This window comes from Schistocerca nitens, chromosome 1 (genome assembly GCF_023898315.1).
Source record: "Schistocerca nitens isolate TAMUIC-IGC-003100 chromosome 1, iqSchNite1.1, whole genome shotgun sequence".
Classification (NCBI taxonomy): Eukaryota; Metazoa; Arthropoda; class Insecta; order Orthoptera; family Acrididae; genus Schistocerca; species Schistocerca nitens.
Window position 1 is genome coordinate 382,263,014 of NC_064614.1, and position 15,603 is coordinate 382,278,616.

A 15,603-nucleotide genomic window follows, 5' to 3' on the forward strand; every position below is an offset into this window, starting at 1 on the left:
GGGGTTCATATGGAGACATATAGATAGTCGTTTTTCCGTTGCTGTATTTGCGAGTGGAACTAGAAACGAAATGTAATTGCATTTTTCTGGAGACGCACTGAGTCTCAACATTATCTCCAGTAGGGGTAGAAGCTGAAGTAATGAATTAACATTTGTGCAAAGCTCAGGACTTGAACATGGATCTCCTGATTACTAGGCAATTTGCTATCCACTAAAAAACCGTTGCATTGTGGCTAATACTGTTACATACAATACTCTATCCCAGTGCCCTCTCTAACACCTCAGCCCATCTTGATCTCCACTTCTTTAGTCATCAGTATTGTCGATAAAATTGAGACTCAGTACGTGTCCAGGAAAATGTAATTACACCTTATCAATAGATGTACGGGCAAGGTTTCGTCGTTATGTTCCAATTTGGCGTGCTATATGAATATCGTCGAGCCGTGGCAGCTCTGAGGATTTAAGAAGGGGAAACCGAGATGGTCTGAGGTGTGTTAAGGGAGGCACTGGACTAGGGTATTCCATGCAGCTTTGTTAGCCAGCACACCAGAGTGGTATAGTGAACAGCATATCTGATTTGTAAGTAGGAGAGCACAGTTCACGTTCCGACCTTTGCACAAAGTTTAATTCATTACTTCAGCTTTTGTTCTTACCGAAGGAAAGGAAATCACTATTTGTGGTACATGGTACCCTTCGCTACACACTGCATGGTGGCTTGCCAAGTATGTGTGTGGCTGTAGACGTAGATGCTGTCGATGTAGCACTCGCTGCCACACCTAGAGCTTCCTCTGACACGCCTCCTGATGTGAGTCCAGGCTGCTGTGGGCCGGCGGGGTGTTGGCGAGCCTGGCGGGCGCGGCGCTCTTCATGCGCGACCTGTGGCGGACTGCGAGCGAGACGCCCACCGCCACGTCGGTGGCCACCACGCACCACCCGCTGTCCTCCGTGCCCTTCCCCGCCGTCACCGTCTGCTCCATCAACAGGGTCCAGGCCGCCGCCGCCGCCCGCTTCTACTCCTCCTCGTGAGTATACCTACGGACTCGTCTGAAATGTCTCGTGCTTCTGTTACGTTACTGTCCCCCACCTTGCCTCCACGACAAATTCCGCTCCAGCCGCGCGGGATTAGCCGAGCGGTCTGGGCGCTACAGTCATGGACTGTGCGGCTGATCCCGGCGGAGGTTCGAATCCTCCCTCGGGCATGGGTGTGTGTGTTTGTCCTCAGGATAATTTAGATTAAGTAGTGTGTAAGCTAAGGGACTGATGACCTCTGCATTTAAGTCCTATAAGATTTCACACACATTTGAACATTTTTCACAAATTCCGCTCCAGTAGGTATACTCGCAGTCTAATGCGTGAAAGGATTCAAACAATATTCCGTATCTGTCCTACAGTGCTGCAGGTGGCGTGTAAGAATGCGGGTAGTGGGGCCACACGTAGCGGCAAGGAGCGGAGTACCACGAGTCGCTCCAACCAATAGCGTCTGTAGCGAGCGCTTCTCAGGGCACATTTATCGCTGATTTTCATAACAGTTCTGTTGGGATGCGCTTTCATGGTGATTCAGTTGAATTGCATACTTCTCCTACGTACTATCTATTGTTGGATGTTCTCTGTTAGGTCATGATTTACATGTTCATCTTCATTGCAGTCTTACGAAAACATCTCATCAGGTTACTGCTTTCAGGATACTATAGTACAGTTCTCGCTCAGAAGTTTTTGTTATTATAGTGTCACTTAATTTCCAGAGAGTGTTCACAGGCTAAGTACCAATTCTTTTATGTGAATTTGCCACATATTTATATACTGCCTCATTTTAGCGTTTTCATGGCGGTTTCTCTTTACAGGCTTTGTCCCGTAACCAGTGAGAATGGCGCCTATTTGTTATGATTATAGTAAATTCATTTTACTTCATTATATCTTTTAACTATATTTATCAATGTAAATTAGCATTACTTACGGCGATACTCCTCGCTGTTTACGACACGCTAACCAGCTTCACATGACATACTTCATATCTTTTGCCCACCTCTTTTTCGATTGAGGACTTGGTAGCCTACAGTATTAGTTTTTTAGCCTTATTGCCGTTTCAGTTGTGTGACATACTTTTTCTACACTACTGGCCATTACAATTGCTACACCACGAAGATGACGTGCTACAGACGCGAAATTTAATCGACAGGAAGAAGATGCTGTCATATACAAATGATTAGCTTTTCAGAGCATTCACACAAGGTTGGCGCCGGTGACGACACCTACCCTCTCATACACAAACAGCAATTGACCGGCGTTGCCTGGTGAAACGTTATTGTGATGCCTCGTGTAAAGAGGAGAAATGCGTACCATCACGTTTCCGACTTTGATAAAGGTCGGATTGTAGCCTATCACGATTGTGGTTTATCGTATCGCGACATTGCTGCTCGCGTTGGTCGAGATCCAATGATTGTTAGCAGAATATGGAATCGGTGGGTTCAGGAACGCCGTGCTGGATCCCAACGGCCTCGCATCACTAGCAGTCGAGATGACCGGCATGTTACCCGCGTGGCTGTAACGGATCGTGCAGCCACGTCTCCATCCCTGAGTCAACAGATGGGGACGTCTACAAGACAACAACCATCTGCACGAACAGTTCGACGACGTTTGCAGCAGCATGCACTATCAGCTCGGAGACCATGGCTGCGGTTACCCTTGACGCTGCATCACAGACAGGAGCGCCTGCGATGGTGTACTCAAAGACGAACCTGGGTGCATGAATGCCAAAACGTCATTTTTCCGGATGAATCAAGGTTCTGTTTACAGAATCATGATGGTCGCCTCCGTGTTTGGCGACATCGCGATGAACGCACATTGGAAGCGTGTATTCGTCATCGTCATATTGGCGTATCACCCTGCGTGATGGTATGGGGTGTCACTGGTTACACGTCTCGGTCACCTCTTGCTCGCATTGACGGAACTTTGAACACTGGACGTTACATTTCAGATGTGTTACGACCCGTGGCTCTACCCTGAATTCGATGCAAATCCTACATTTCAGCAGGATAATGCACGACTGCATGTTGCAGGTCCTGTACGGGCCTTTCTGGATACAGAAAATGTTCGACTGCTGCCCTGGCCAGCACATTCTCCAGATCTCTCACAAATTGAAAACGTCTGGTCGATGGTGGCCGAGTAACTGGCTCGTCACAATACGCCAGTCACTGCTCTTGATGAACTGTGTTATCGTGTTGAAGCTGCATGGGCAGCTGTACCTGTACAGGCCATCCAAGCTCTGTTTGACTCAATGCCCAGGTGCATCAAGGCCGTTATTACGGCCAGAGGTGGTTGTTCTGGGTACTGATTTCTCAGGATCTATGCACCCACATTGCGTGAAAATGTAATCACATGTCGGTTTTAGTATAATATATTTGTCCAATGAATACCCGTTTATCATCTGCATTTCGTCTTGGTGTAGCAATTTTAATGGCCAGTAGTGTATATTCGATTCGCTACTCAAATGTTTCCTATATGTCTTTAATTCACATTTCATCTGTTGTTTGACCTTCTTATGGATGCTAACTTGCTAACAAATGGATAAGGATGTCCTGGTTACGCTGTATCAGATTGCCACTATTACTTTTGGCTAGTGCATCGCATTGAATTCATGAGTTACTTCTTAACGGTGCATTCACCTACAGGTTACAAGATATCTATGCATATAATACTTGATATGCTTCACTTTTACTTATAGTTTGTTGACATTTGTACACTACGTTACTTTGATTCTAGTCCTATGGTCTATAGCACTAATGCCTATTTGGTTTATTTAGTCATATTATGTAGTAGTAACAGCTTTCTTTACAACCTTCGCCAGTTATGAACCACTACGGTTATTTTTCGCCTGTGGTTATTAATTTGTTACTTTTCTCTAAGATGTTTATCGTTTCTTACGTTAGGTATACGGCGCTATTCCATAATAGATCTTTGTCACATTATACCTTCACATAGTTGTAGACAATGAATGTATAGAAATAATGTATGCATTAAATTGACACTACTGTTTTACAGTTATTCTTGTTAGGTGACTGTTATGTTTTATGTATGCATATTGTGTTGTATGTTCATGCTCATCTTTCATTATAGATAATGGAAGATAATGAAAGATAACCTAAATATTTCACTTCATTACTGTTTATTTCTCATATATACTCTAATAAGTATTAATTGTTTTGTTCATGTAGTACTATGTGTCACATCCTACTTTGTGCTTATCTGCTGTCTTGTAACTTCATTGTACGGGGCTGAAGATGTGATCGGAACATCCAAACTGTTGTTGCCTAATAAAACAATATCAAAATAATGGCTGTTCCTACGTCATTCTTATATTTCATCGACCAGCCGCTGTTCCACCCTCCTGCCCTCCTGAGCTCAATATGGAGCTACATTCACTGTGAGGCCGTCACGGCCGTCGCGTAGTCCCAGTTAGTGAGCGTCATTCTATTGAAGACGGCCGAGTTCCTGCTTTCGTTTACCTTTTAATATAAAAATAATGTTGCGTGTTTTGCAAAATTTCAGCGCCGCATTCGGCTTCAGTGTAATGTGTGTCTTGTACTGCTTGTTGTTTTGAAAGAAATATCATAATATTTTTGCAACAGTTCATTTAACTTTCCATTCGAATCATCAACTCAAATTCGATTCGCTCCTTCCTGAATTTTGAAGCCCAAAGCACTGAAAAGATCCAGTCCTAGTTATTAGTTGCTCCTTTTGAATGCATAACTATGAATGTAGCCTGTTTCGTAGGTTGTTTATAAATAAAATCTGCCGTTTGACTGGAATCTTCTGGTTGCTGTAAGCAAAAAGCGAAATTTTAAAGTCTGTTAATTCAGGCGATCCTAATTTTCGGTACTCCTTTAGGTTAACGATTGAGCTTGAAGATCGTATGACAATTTCAAAACTGATTTCCGCTTTGTTCAAATGGTTCAAATGGCTCTGAGCACTATGGGACTCAACTGCTGTGGTCATAAGTCCCCTAGAACTTAGAACTACTTAAACCTAACTAACCTAAGGACAGCACACAACACCCAGCCATCACGAGGCAGAGAAAATCCCTGGCCCCGCCGGGAATCGAACCCGGGAACCCGGGCGTGGGAAGCGAGAACGCTACCGCACGACCACGAGATGCGGGCCCCGCTTTGTTAACTCGAAAAGTTACGGATAACGAGTTATTACTGACAGAAAAGATAGCATTCACGTGAAGTTCCCCATGTGAAAGTTTTTGAAATTCGACATGTGCATTATGAGCATTACCTGACTTCTTGTTGCTAAACGGTATTTTTGAGAGTCCGATTTTTTGTTTTTTTTTTTTTGCTTTTTTTTCACACCTCAATTTTGTCCGGTCTTTTTACGGTAATTACAACTTGCGCTCCGGTGGAAACAACTGTCTCTTTTTTAGTTTATGCCACAGCGTGAACAAGATTGTAATTTAGCAGTCCTGAACATGTTAACTGACTGTTTCAAGCAAGTAACATGCTCGTCCTTTGTTTTACGGATTTGGTCATCCTCGTCTCTTGACTGTGCCGATCGTTGGCGCGTAGTGAGTCCTCGCACTGTAACGCTTTAACAGAGAGGCACATTTGTTCGTATTCTCAAATCAATGATAGACAGTCTTGTACAGACAGGTCTGTTAGACTAAGCAGATCCTTTAATTTATCGCCGGCCGAAGTGGCCGTGCGGTTAAAGGCGCTGCAGTCTGGAACCGCAAGACCGCTACGGTCGCAGGTTCGAATCCTGCCTGGGGCATGGATGTTTGTGATGTCCTTAGGTTAGTTAGGTTTAACTAGTTCTAAGTTCTAGGGGACTAATGACCTCAGCAGTTGAGTCCCATAGCGCTCAGAGCCATTTGAACCTTTAATTTATCGTCAGGTATGGGGAAGGCATGAAAAGTATGTCATCAAGCAGTGAATCTGCGTAAGGTACCTCACATTGGTTATTTTCACAAGGAAATTTACATTCCCTAGTCGAGCTCTTTATTTGTGTAATCCACTCTTTAATCTGACTTCTTGAAAAATTAAAAAAAAAGTCTATGTCTGACAACAGTAAAATGTACTTGTCACACGAAATAATTCTCGAGAGCGTGCTTAGTGACAGAATAAGGTAGAGTCATAGGTTCAAAGATGGGTAACAAGTTCTGGAGAAGTTGGCATACAATGCGGCCCGAGTAGGCTAGTAAGAATTATTGCCTTTCCATATCACACGATATCAGAAGCCTGAGGAAGTGCTGCTTCAGACGCTCTATACAGGGTGAAGAAAAAATGCCGCACTTGGACGTCGGCATGCGGTTACTCAAACAGATTCAAGACAAAAGTTTCTCTAGCAAAATTAGATCGGTTGCATTTTGAAAACACATGTTTGAAAACAAGGAGCTGGCAACACTATAACATCATGCAGCGCATCGGAATATAGAGAGGAACGTGTATCACCCAATATTAGCGTACTTGCCGCCATAGCTCACTGAGTAGACTGCTGGAACATCAAACCCGAATCCAACATTTAGCTAGGGTTGGAATTCTCTTCAGGTTACTCTCCTATTTCTTAGACATTCCTTCCTTAGTTCTATCCATTTATAAGCAGGATCTTATCACACGAAAATAGCCTATCACTTGACAGTGCGATTCGTTAAACTAATCCATTTGTCTACAAACCGTGCAGTACATAAAAATAACTCGTCCTGTCGAGTCCATGTAGGGGCGGTTTTCCGTTGGAATACACCAACGAGGAATACGATATGCTTTTGGTGCTGGGAACATCCCATAACCAAGCTGCTGGTGCAACTCGTGCGTAAGCTGCACGATACTCTCGAAGGAGTCACTCCGATAAGAATGTTTTTTGTCGCCTGGATCAAGGCCTTCGGGAAACCGGTAATCTTCGTCGGCAAATAACGGACAGCGGCACTCCAGGGACTAGACGTACTCCGCAGAAGGGGACGCGACTTTTGAAACCGTTCACCAGTCACCTCGGCAAAGTACTCGTGATATTGCAAGGCTGTTTCAGATGTCTCGAAGACTGGGTGTTGAAGTGTTGTGAGACGAATAATCACATCCATATCATTACGTGTTAACTCAATACCAGCGGCCGGAAGATCGCATTCGATGAGTACAGTTTTGTGACTAGCTTTTGCACCAGTTGGAAAATAACGAACATTTTATAAACAACATCATATGTACTGTCGAACCTAGCTTCACTGGTCAAGGTATTTCCAATCTTCACATCAGCCGTTATTGATCAGAACACAAGCAACATGTTACCAGTAAACTTGGCTTTCAGGCACGCTTTGGCATAAACCTGTGGGCTGGAATCATGGTAGGGGTGCGTTCGGGCCCTTACATATTGATCGACAAGTTGAATACGCCCCTGTATCATATGTTTCTTTGCAGTACTTTGCCTGACACATTAAAAAACTTTCGACCTGGTGTTCGGCGACAGCTATGTTTTCAGCATGATGGTACACCGCCTCACCTTTGGAATGAATGGTCCAGATAAATGAAATGGTCGTGGAGGGCCAATAATTGGTCCCCAGATTTCCCGGACCTTAATACATTATATCTTTATTTGCAGCCACACTTAAAGAAACAAGTTTATAGTTCTCCATCCTTGGACGTACACGACCTAATAGCTCGCGTGCATGCCGCTTCGGCAATGGTGGATGGAGATGTGTTGCGTAGGGTCCAGCAACGTATAGTCCAGCGAGTGGTGGCGAAGTGTTTGCCAATGGAAGGTGGTCGCTTTAAGCACCACCTCTAAAGTGAACGTGCTTGTACGTATACGTACCAGCTCTGCAAAGGTAAGCCTGGAGGTCAAACGTACAGAATAGAATTATGGTGCGTAGCATAATGTGTAATCTAGTGCAGTCTACCTGTAGTGATTTTTGTACCTCACTAAATACATACGATGTTACTATAGCCACTATTATTTTCTATTGGCTTTATTTGTAAAGGAAGGCAGAAACTGGAATACTTCCGACATGTAATTGATGAGGGTGGGTGCAAGAGCTGCTCTGAGATAAAGAAGTTGGCACAAGAAAGGAATTCGTGGCGGGATACATCAAAATCGTCCGAAAAATGATGGTTCGAAAAAAAAAAAGAAAGAAAAAGAAAAAGGAAAGAAGGAAGAAACGTTATAAATTTGCCAGGAATGTGCCTGATACACACACACTTACAGTTACATATATACACAAATTGTGTTATGTCAGTTCCGCAGCTTGTTTTAAAAAATAAAAATTCAGGAGACATGGGTTCAAACTGGTATAACAGAGAAAACCGCGTTGATTAGCCACTGCATTAGTTAAGTGTGGCGCAGGAAGTATGGAACACACTGTAACCTCCAGCCTAAAACCTTAGAAAGGAAAGAGACAATAGACAAGTTTTTAAATTTCTACGACGCTGTTATCGTTATCATCTTCTTTCGGACTCACCTGTACGACATTCGCCAAGGTCGGATATTTGGTTCAACTGACCGGTGTCTCACCGCCAAACACTTTTTCCCACAGTTACTCGTTTCTCTTCTGGCACAGCCAGATACAAGACTGAAGTTCTGTACTATGTACTCCGTACTCTTTGGAAAGGCGAATCCTTCAGAAACGATTCATGAAATAGAGTAAGCAGCCAATAAAATCTCTTGCGTCCATCCGGCAACGTAAAATGTAATAAAATCACGATACTTAGCTATAAAATAAGTACAAGTTACGTGTAGAGAACATTCTTTAAAAAAATATCAGTTCTATAATTATTCCAGGCCTCTTAAGACGCCAAGAACATGGCTTGGTACAGACTTGGTATAAAACTTTGGTATGACTAATCATCTCTAAAACACAACTCTTTTCATGGATTCAGAAACTCTTCGTTCCTCACAGACAATTCGGAATAACACTGGCACTGCAACATCATATTTATCTGCCGATGCTGGGCAAGCGACCTTCAAGTACGAGTCTCCCCTGTGCGAGAATATACGAGGGTGAGTCAAATGAAAACCTTTAATTTGTGATAACAAATAGAAATTTCACTCCGTTATCGTGTAAATTGGTAAGCGTGCTACAAACAGCGTGCAGAATGGCCTGTAGGCGGCAGCGTAGTGCAGATGCACACATACCATCGCAGTATCAGTATAAAGATGGCCGCCCCACTTGCGACTTGCGCCATGGAAGAACATCGTTCTGTTATTCGGTTTTTGGGTAGTGAAGATGTGAAACCTATTGAAATTCATAGACGAATGAAGGTTCAGCACGGTGATGCATGTTTGTCACAGCAGGAAGTCTACGAATGGAGTGCGAAGTTCGCAAATGGTGTGACTTCACTGGAAGATGCTCCTCGTCCAGGTCAGACACAACGAGTTGTAACTCCACAAAACATTGCAGCTGTTGAAGCCATAGTGAAGGAAAACTGCTAAGTGACACTGAATGACATATTAGCATGTTTACAGGTTAGTCATGGCTCAGCACACCACATAGCGCATGATGTGCTCCAGTTTCACAAAGTGTTTGCAAGATGGGTGCCACGGCAGCTTACTCCTCAAATGAGAGAGAGACGTGTTGATGCTTGTGAAGACTTCTTTGGCGCTTTGAACGAGAAGGTGATGGTTTCCTTGCAAGAATCGTTGCTGGGGACGAAACCTGGATTCACTTCTACCAACCGGAAACGAAGAGAAGCGAGCAAGGTTCAAATGGTTCAAATGGCTCTGAGCACTATGGGACTTAACATCTGTGGTCATCAATTCCCTAGAACTTAGAACTACTTAAACCTAGGTAACCTAAGGACATCACACACATCCATGCCCGAGGCAGGATTCGAAACTGCGACCGTAGCGGTCACGCGGTTCCAGACTGAAGCGCCTAGAACCGCACGGCCACACCGGCCGGCAGCGAGCAAGGAATGGCGCCATTCCCCATCACCAAAACCTAAGAAGTTTCTAACAGAACCATCAACAGGGAAGGTTATGCTGACTCTCTTTTGGGACGAAAAAGGCGTCATTTTGGAGCATTACATGCCTAGAGGGACCACCGTCACCAGTGCATCATGCACAGATCTCCTAAAAAATCATCTGCGGCCTGCAATCAAATCAAAGCGACGTGTATTGCTGTCAGCAGGTGTCCTTTTGCAACATGACAATGCGAGGCCCCACACTGCCCGTACAACAGTTACAACAACCACAGACCAGCATTTTGAGTGTCTTCCTCATCCACCATACTCACCAGACCTTGCCCCATGTGATTTCCATATGTTTGGACCACTCAAAGACGCAATGGCAGGAAAGAAGTTCCGTTTTGATGAAGAGGTACGCCACGCATTGCATGAGTGGTTGCGTGGACTACCAAAAGAATTTTTTTTTCTAAAGGAATTTATGCACTTTGTAAGCACTGGAGGACTTGCAATGAGCGTGGGGGAGATTATGTTGAAAAGTGATACAGGTTTGTACCACTTCTGCGCAATAAATAATATTTAAAAAACATTTAAGGTTTTCATTTGACTCTCCCTCGTACATATTGAATGTATGAGTAAAGGTTGCACACACATGCCTGACGACATACGGAGGTCTGGGTTTGGCCATGAGTCGTGCTCCGATATCCTAATGGTAAGGCGGCTGCCGCAATAAGCGGGATTACTGATGATGATAGTCCATATTTGCGTCTGCGTTTATATTCCATGTATTTCGTAACGGCTATAGTCGCCGCAGTGTCTCCTTTTTGCCCATGCACGCATGTTCAAAGGAGTATTGTCTCGTAATTTGGAATAACAAAGGCACTGCAATATCGCATTTATCAGCTGACACCGAGCACGCGACTTTAAAATGAAATGTCTCTCCTGTACGGGAATACACATGATGGATGTACGAGTACGAGTTGTAGACACGTGCGTGACTACATATGGAAGTTTGGTCTTGCCGTGAGTCGTACTCGGATAGCGTAAAGGTAAGGCGGCTGCTCGCAATAAGCGGGAAATCCGGCTTTGAGTCCCGTTTTGGCACAAATTTTCAGTGTCATCATTCCATTATACAGCTCATGTAGCTCTGATAGTCGTCGTATGACGGGCCACAGTCATGGTGGTATCCCACCGCTGCCCGGATCCTCTTCATACACGTCTTCGGCCTGGAATCTCACTGGCTGGAGTAGAATTGTCTTCGGAGGTGAGTCCCGCTTCGAACAGAGGCACGATGACCACCCTGGACAGTGGTGGCATACCAGCCTCACTCGCCCACCATACAGCCCGACAACCAGGTGTGATGGCACGGGATCCAATTCATTTCATAGCTGGACCACTTTGGTTGTCATCCGCAGCACACTGACAGCACAGCAGCACGTCGACGAAACTCTGTACCTGATCTGTTACCTTCGTGGCAAGCCATCCTGGGCTTACATTTCAGGAAGATAATGCCTGCCTGCACTCTGTGAGAGTTTATATTCCTTGTCTTCGTGTTTTCCAAAACTTAGTTTAGCCAGCAAGATAGCTCCTCGATTGAGATGGTTTGGAGCATTATGGACAGAACCCTCTAACCAGTAGGGATTTTGACGATCTGACGCGCCAGTTGGACTCAATTTGACATGGTATTCCGCGGGTGGACGTCCAACAACTCTATGATTCAATGCCAAGGCAAATAATTGCTCGCTTAAGGAGCCAACGTATTATTGTCTTGCTCAATTTTTGAAGCTCTTTCAGTTGTATAAATCATCCAATTTTTGTGAAAATATAATAATTTGTTTGTCTTTATCCGTACATCATATCTACCGATTTCCGTCCCATTCGCACAATTCCTTCGAGTGTGTCGTTGTTTCGCTTTTTTTTTTATTTCTGTGGATTGTATATGCCTGTGGTCCAAGCTAATGCCCCAGTTTCACTGCCATCACCTTGTACAGATTCAGCTGTGTAAGGACCCGCGCTGTTTTCAGTGTCCTTTGAATTGTTCCACTCTTTGCCTGGTAGCTTCCTAAATTATTATTATATCTCTGTAGTAATTATATGAGATATTACATTCCAAATAAATAAAATGTTGAATTGTTTTAAAAGTCTCTCGTTCAAAATAATCTTTGCAGTTATAGGTGTTTACCCTAGAATGCCATGATTACTGATTTTGAGACAGAAATTTTAACGAGGCTATTAATCTTCCCGATCGGCAAACAAGAAGATGCTTAACACCGTTCCTGCTAATTTCATCGAATGATCGATCCTACTAGCAATATTTAGCTTCTCCTTGTCCGTCGATCGGAAGTACTCATTAGCGTCGTTAACATTATTACGTTCTACGGCTACTGTTCTTTCCACTCTACGCGTACGAGATGATTCACCCAGGCCTGCAGATTTGTGATTGCTTCTACAGGTACAGGCTGTTGTGGTTTCATTAACTATAGCCGCCTCAATACCAACACTGATTTTCGAATGCCCTACCTGATGTCTTCATTCTGTTCCCTCGGCTAAACTCGGTTTCGCTGGAATGAGCGATGAATTTGTCTTTCCCAGTGGCTTTTCTGACGAAGGATTGTCCAGAGGTGTTGAAACTCACTCTACAGGCTACCAGGATCTGCGACTACGCGTTCTCGGTGAATCAGAGCGCACAGTACCCTATAACGTTGTGCAGTTTGGTAACAATATGTAAATATAAATTCCTGTGAGTAGGTTTGCGAAACCAGACTGTCCCAGTGTTCTTTCAGCTTTACTTTGTATCGTGATTCTCTACCTTCATGATAACCTGAACATTCTGATGAAGAAATTTTACATGCAGACGAAACATGGTCGACTTTTTCGGTTCCAGGAGACCATACTACAAACATGTCGTTTAGACACAGCTGAAAGTCAAGTTTTAACGATGGTGACTGTAGTAATTTTTTTATTCAAAATCCTCCATAAGATCATTGGCCAACACAGAGAAGAGGGCTTCCAATTACCATGTTCTAAGTATTTGTTACTGAATAAAAAGTAAGATGAAGTTGGAACATGCTTTAGAAGCGCTGTAATGTCTTCCTCAAACTTGCTGCCTCTGAATGTAAGAGGATCCTGTAAAAGAATTTTTGTAAACAACAATAAAACGTCAAAACTACGAGATCTGATGGCTTCGGTGAGCGTTTTCAGGTTTAAATGGTTCAAATGGGTCTACGTACTATGAGACTTAACATCTGAGGCCATCAGTCGCCTAGACTAGGTTTAAATAGTTTTATTTAAACCTAACTGGCCTAAGGACATCGCACACATCCCTGCTCGAGGCAGGATGATCCGAAACTGCGACCGTAGCAGCAGTGCGGTTCCGGGCGGAAGCGCCTAGAACCGCTCGGCCACAGCTGCCGGAGCGTTTTCAGGCGACCTCTAAATTACTCATAGTTACAAATATGGTGGTCCAATTTGCGTACGAGTGATCACAGAAATATATAAGATATTTAGCTACAACATAGGTGAGCGCTTATACGGCACGTATAATGAGGTGAAGGGGACACTCAAAGTTGTGGATTTTTGTTAGGCCACAATGTTATAGAGAACGAGCAACCAGCTGGCGCAAATTCTTAATGGTTCTAGTTGGAAGAGAACTCTTGTTGAAGATGTCCAGGATTTTCTTCTAACCTTTCTTGTCGAGTAGCTGTTTAAATGGAGGTATAGAGGTACGCGAATTAGAGGTACGTTTAAATGTAATTGGTACTTTCGTTCTCCTTGTAGGTGGGTAATATGCCAATATCTTGTTTTCTCTAAAACTCTCAGACAGTAGTCCTTGCTGGTGGCACTGTATTGAAACAAATGGAAACAGAGAAATGTAATGCGACAAGTGTTCGGGCTAATTTATTGCTTGGCATCACTTGGGGGCTTCGATATCTGCTGTTTTACTTTACTGACAACATTTCTGATGGAAGCTGTCATGGGTCTAAGTGCGAAGCTTAGGCCCGGGATATAAAATGAAGAAATGAGGAGAGATCATGTAACCGCTCGGTACCAGGTATACCATCTGCAAAGCTTCAAAATGAAAACTGTGTATTTTTAAGGGAGTTACTAACATTTTGTGCGCTATATTTCTACTTTTCACAGCTTTCTTTTCATACTTTGGGTGCAGCTCGTCAAATATGGGAAAGGTCTCCAACAGACACATCGTTAGACCTATCTATTGTCTCTCTGTGAAAAAATGTTACCCTCAGTATGTATCAAGCTATCTTCACTGATTCTTCAAAGTTTCTACCAGTGACATTCTCTTTCTTATACAGGGGCTTAGAGTCAGCGGGCCTCAGCAGACAGGCGTACAATCAGTTCCTCTTCAATATGGTAGACATGGCACTGCCAGAGGAATCCACATCCGTGTCTGAGGACGCCATAGCGGTGCAGACCTTCCTTATGGCCAAAAACTACACGCTGGGGAGCGTAATGAAGCAGGTTAGTTTATCAACGTATTCACGAGGAGCTATATTTCCAATTATGCTAAAAGAACGTGTGAATAACGCCAGTCACAGTGCGAATGTATGGTCCTCAGGTGGCTTACAACTGCACTGCTTTGCATAAATTGAGGTATACAAAAATTATCTATTATAAAAGTAAAAACTGGATTCTGGAGCATCTTGCATCCTTAAAATTGAGTCTAAATCATTGATGTGAAAAGAGTTGATGGAATGAGCAATTGAAAATTGCGAATAATACATTACCAAACTGTTGTTGTTGTTGTTGTGGTCTTCAGTCCTGAGACTGGTTTGATGCAGCTCTCCATGCTACTCTATCTTGTGCAAGCTTCTTCATCTCCCAGTACCTACTGCAACCTACATCCTTCTGAATCTGCTTAGTGGATTCATCTCTTGGTCTCCCTCTACGATTTTTACCTTCCACGCTGCCCTCCAATAATAAACTGGTGATCCCGTGATGCCTCAGAACATGTCCTACCAACCGACCCCTTCTTCTAGTCAGGTCGTGCCACAAACTTCTCTTCTCCCCAATCCTATTCAGTACTTCCTCATTAGTTATGTGATCTACCCGTCTAATCTTCAGCATTGTTCTGTAGCACCACATTTCGAAAGCTTCTGTTCTCTTCTTGTCCAAACTATTTATCGTCCATGTTTCACTTCCATACATGGCTACACTCCATACAAATACTTTCAGAAACGACTTTCTGACAGTTAAACCTATACTCGATGTTAACAAATTTCTCTTCTTCAGAAATGCTTTCCTTGCCATTGCCAGTCTACATTTTATATCCTCTCTACTTCGACCATCATCAGTTATTTTGCTCCCCAAATAGCAAAACTCCTTTACTGCTTTAAGTGTCTCATTTCCTAATCTAATTCCCTCAGCATCACCCGACATAATTCGACTACATTCCATTATCCTTGTTTTGCTTTTGTTGATGTTCATCTTATATCCTCCTTTCAAGACACTATCCATTCCGTTCAACTACTCTTCCAAGTCCTTTGCTGTCTATGACAGCATTACAATGTCATCGGCGAACCTCAAAGTTTTTATTTCTTCTCCATGGATTTTAATACCTACTCCGAATTTTCTTGTTTGTTTCCTTCACTGCTTGCTCAATATAGAGATTGAATAACATCGGGGAGAGGCTACAACCCTATCTCACTCCCTTCCCAACCACTGCTTCCCTTTCATGTCCCTCGACTCTTATAACTGCCATCTG

At 43.5% G+C, this 15,603-nt stretch overlaps 1 protein-coding gene across 1 annotated transcript in view; it reads left to right on the forward strand.

Annotated features, from left to right (window-relative positions):
• The first annotated feature begins 867 nt into the window (after positions 1-867).
• Positions 868-15,603, forward strand: part of LOC126248591 (pickpocket protein 28-like) — a 92,743-nt gene continuing 78,007 nt past the window's right edge. Inside the window, exons 1-2 of the mRNA XM_049949757.1 lie at positions 868-1,022; positions 14,195-14,360. Of these exons, the coding sequence (XP_049805714.1) occupies positions 868-1,022; positions 14,195-14,360 (321 nt within the window). The remainder of the gene's footprint in view (positions 1,023-14,194; positions 14,361-15,603) is intronic.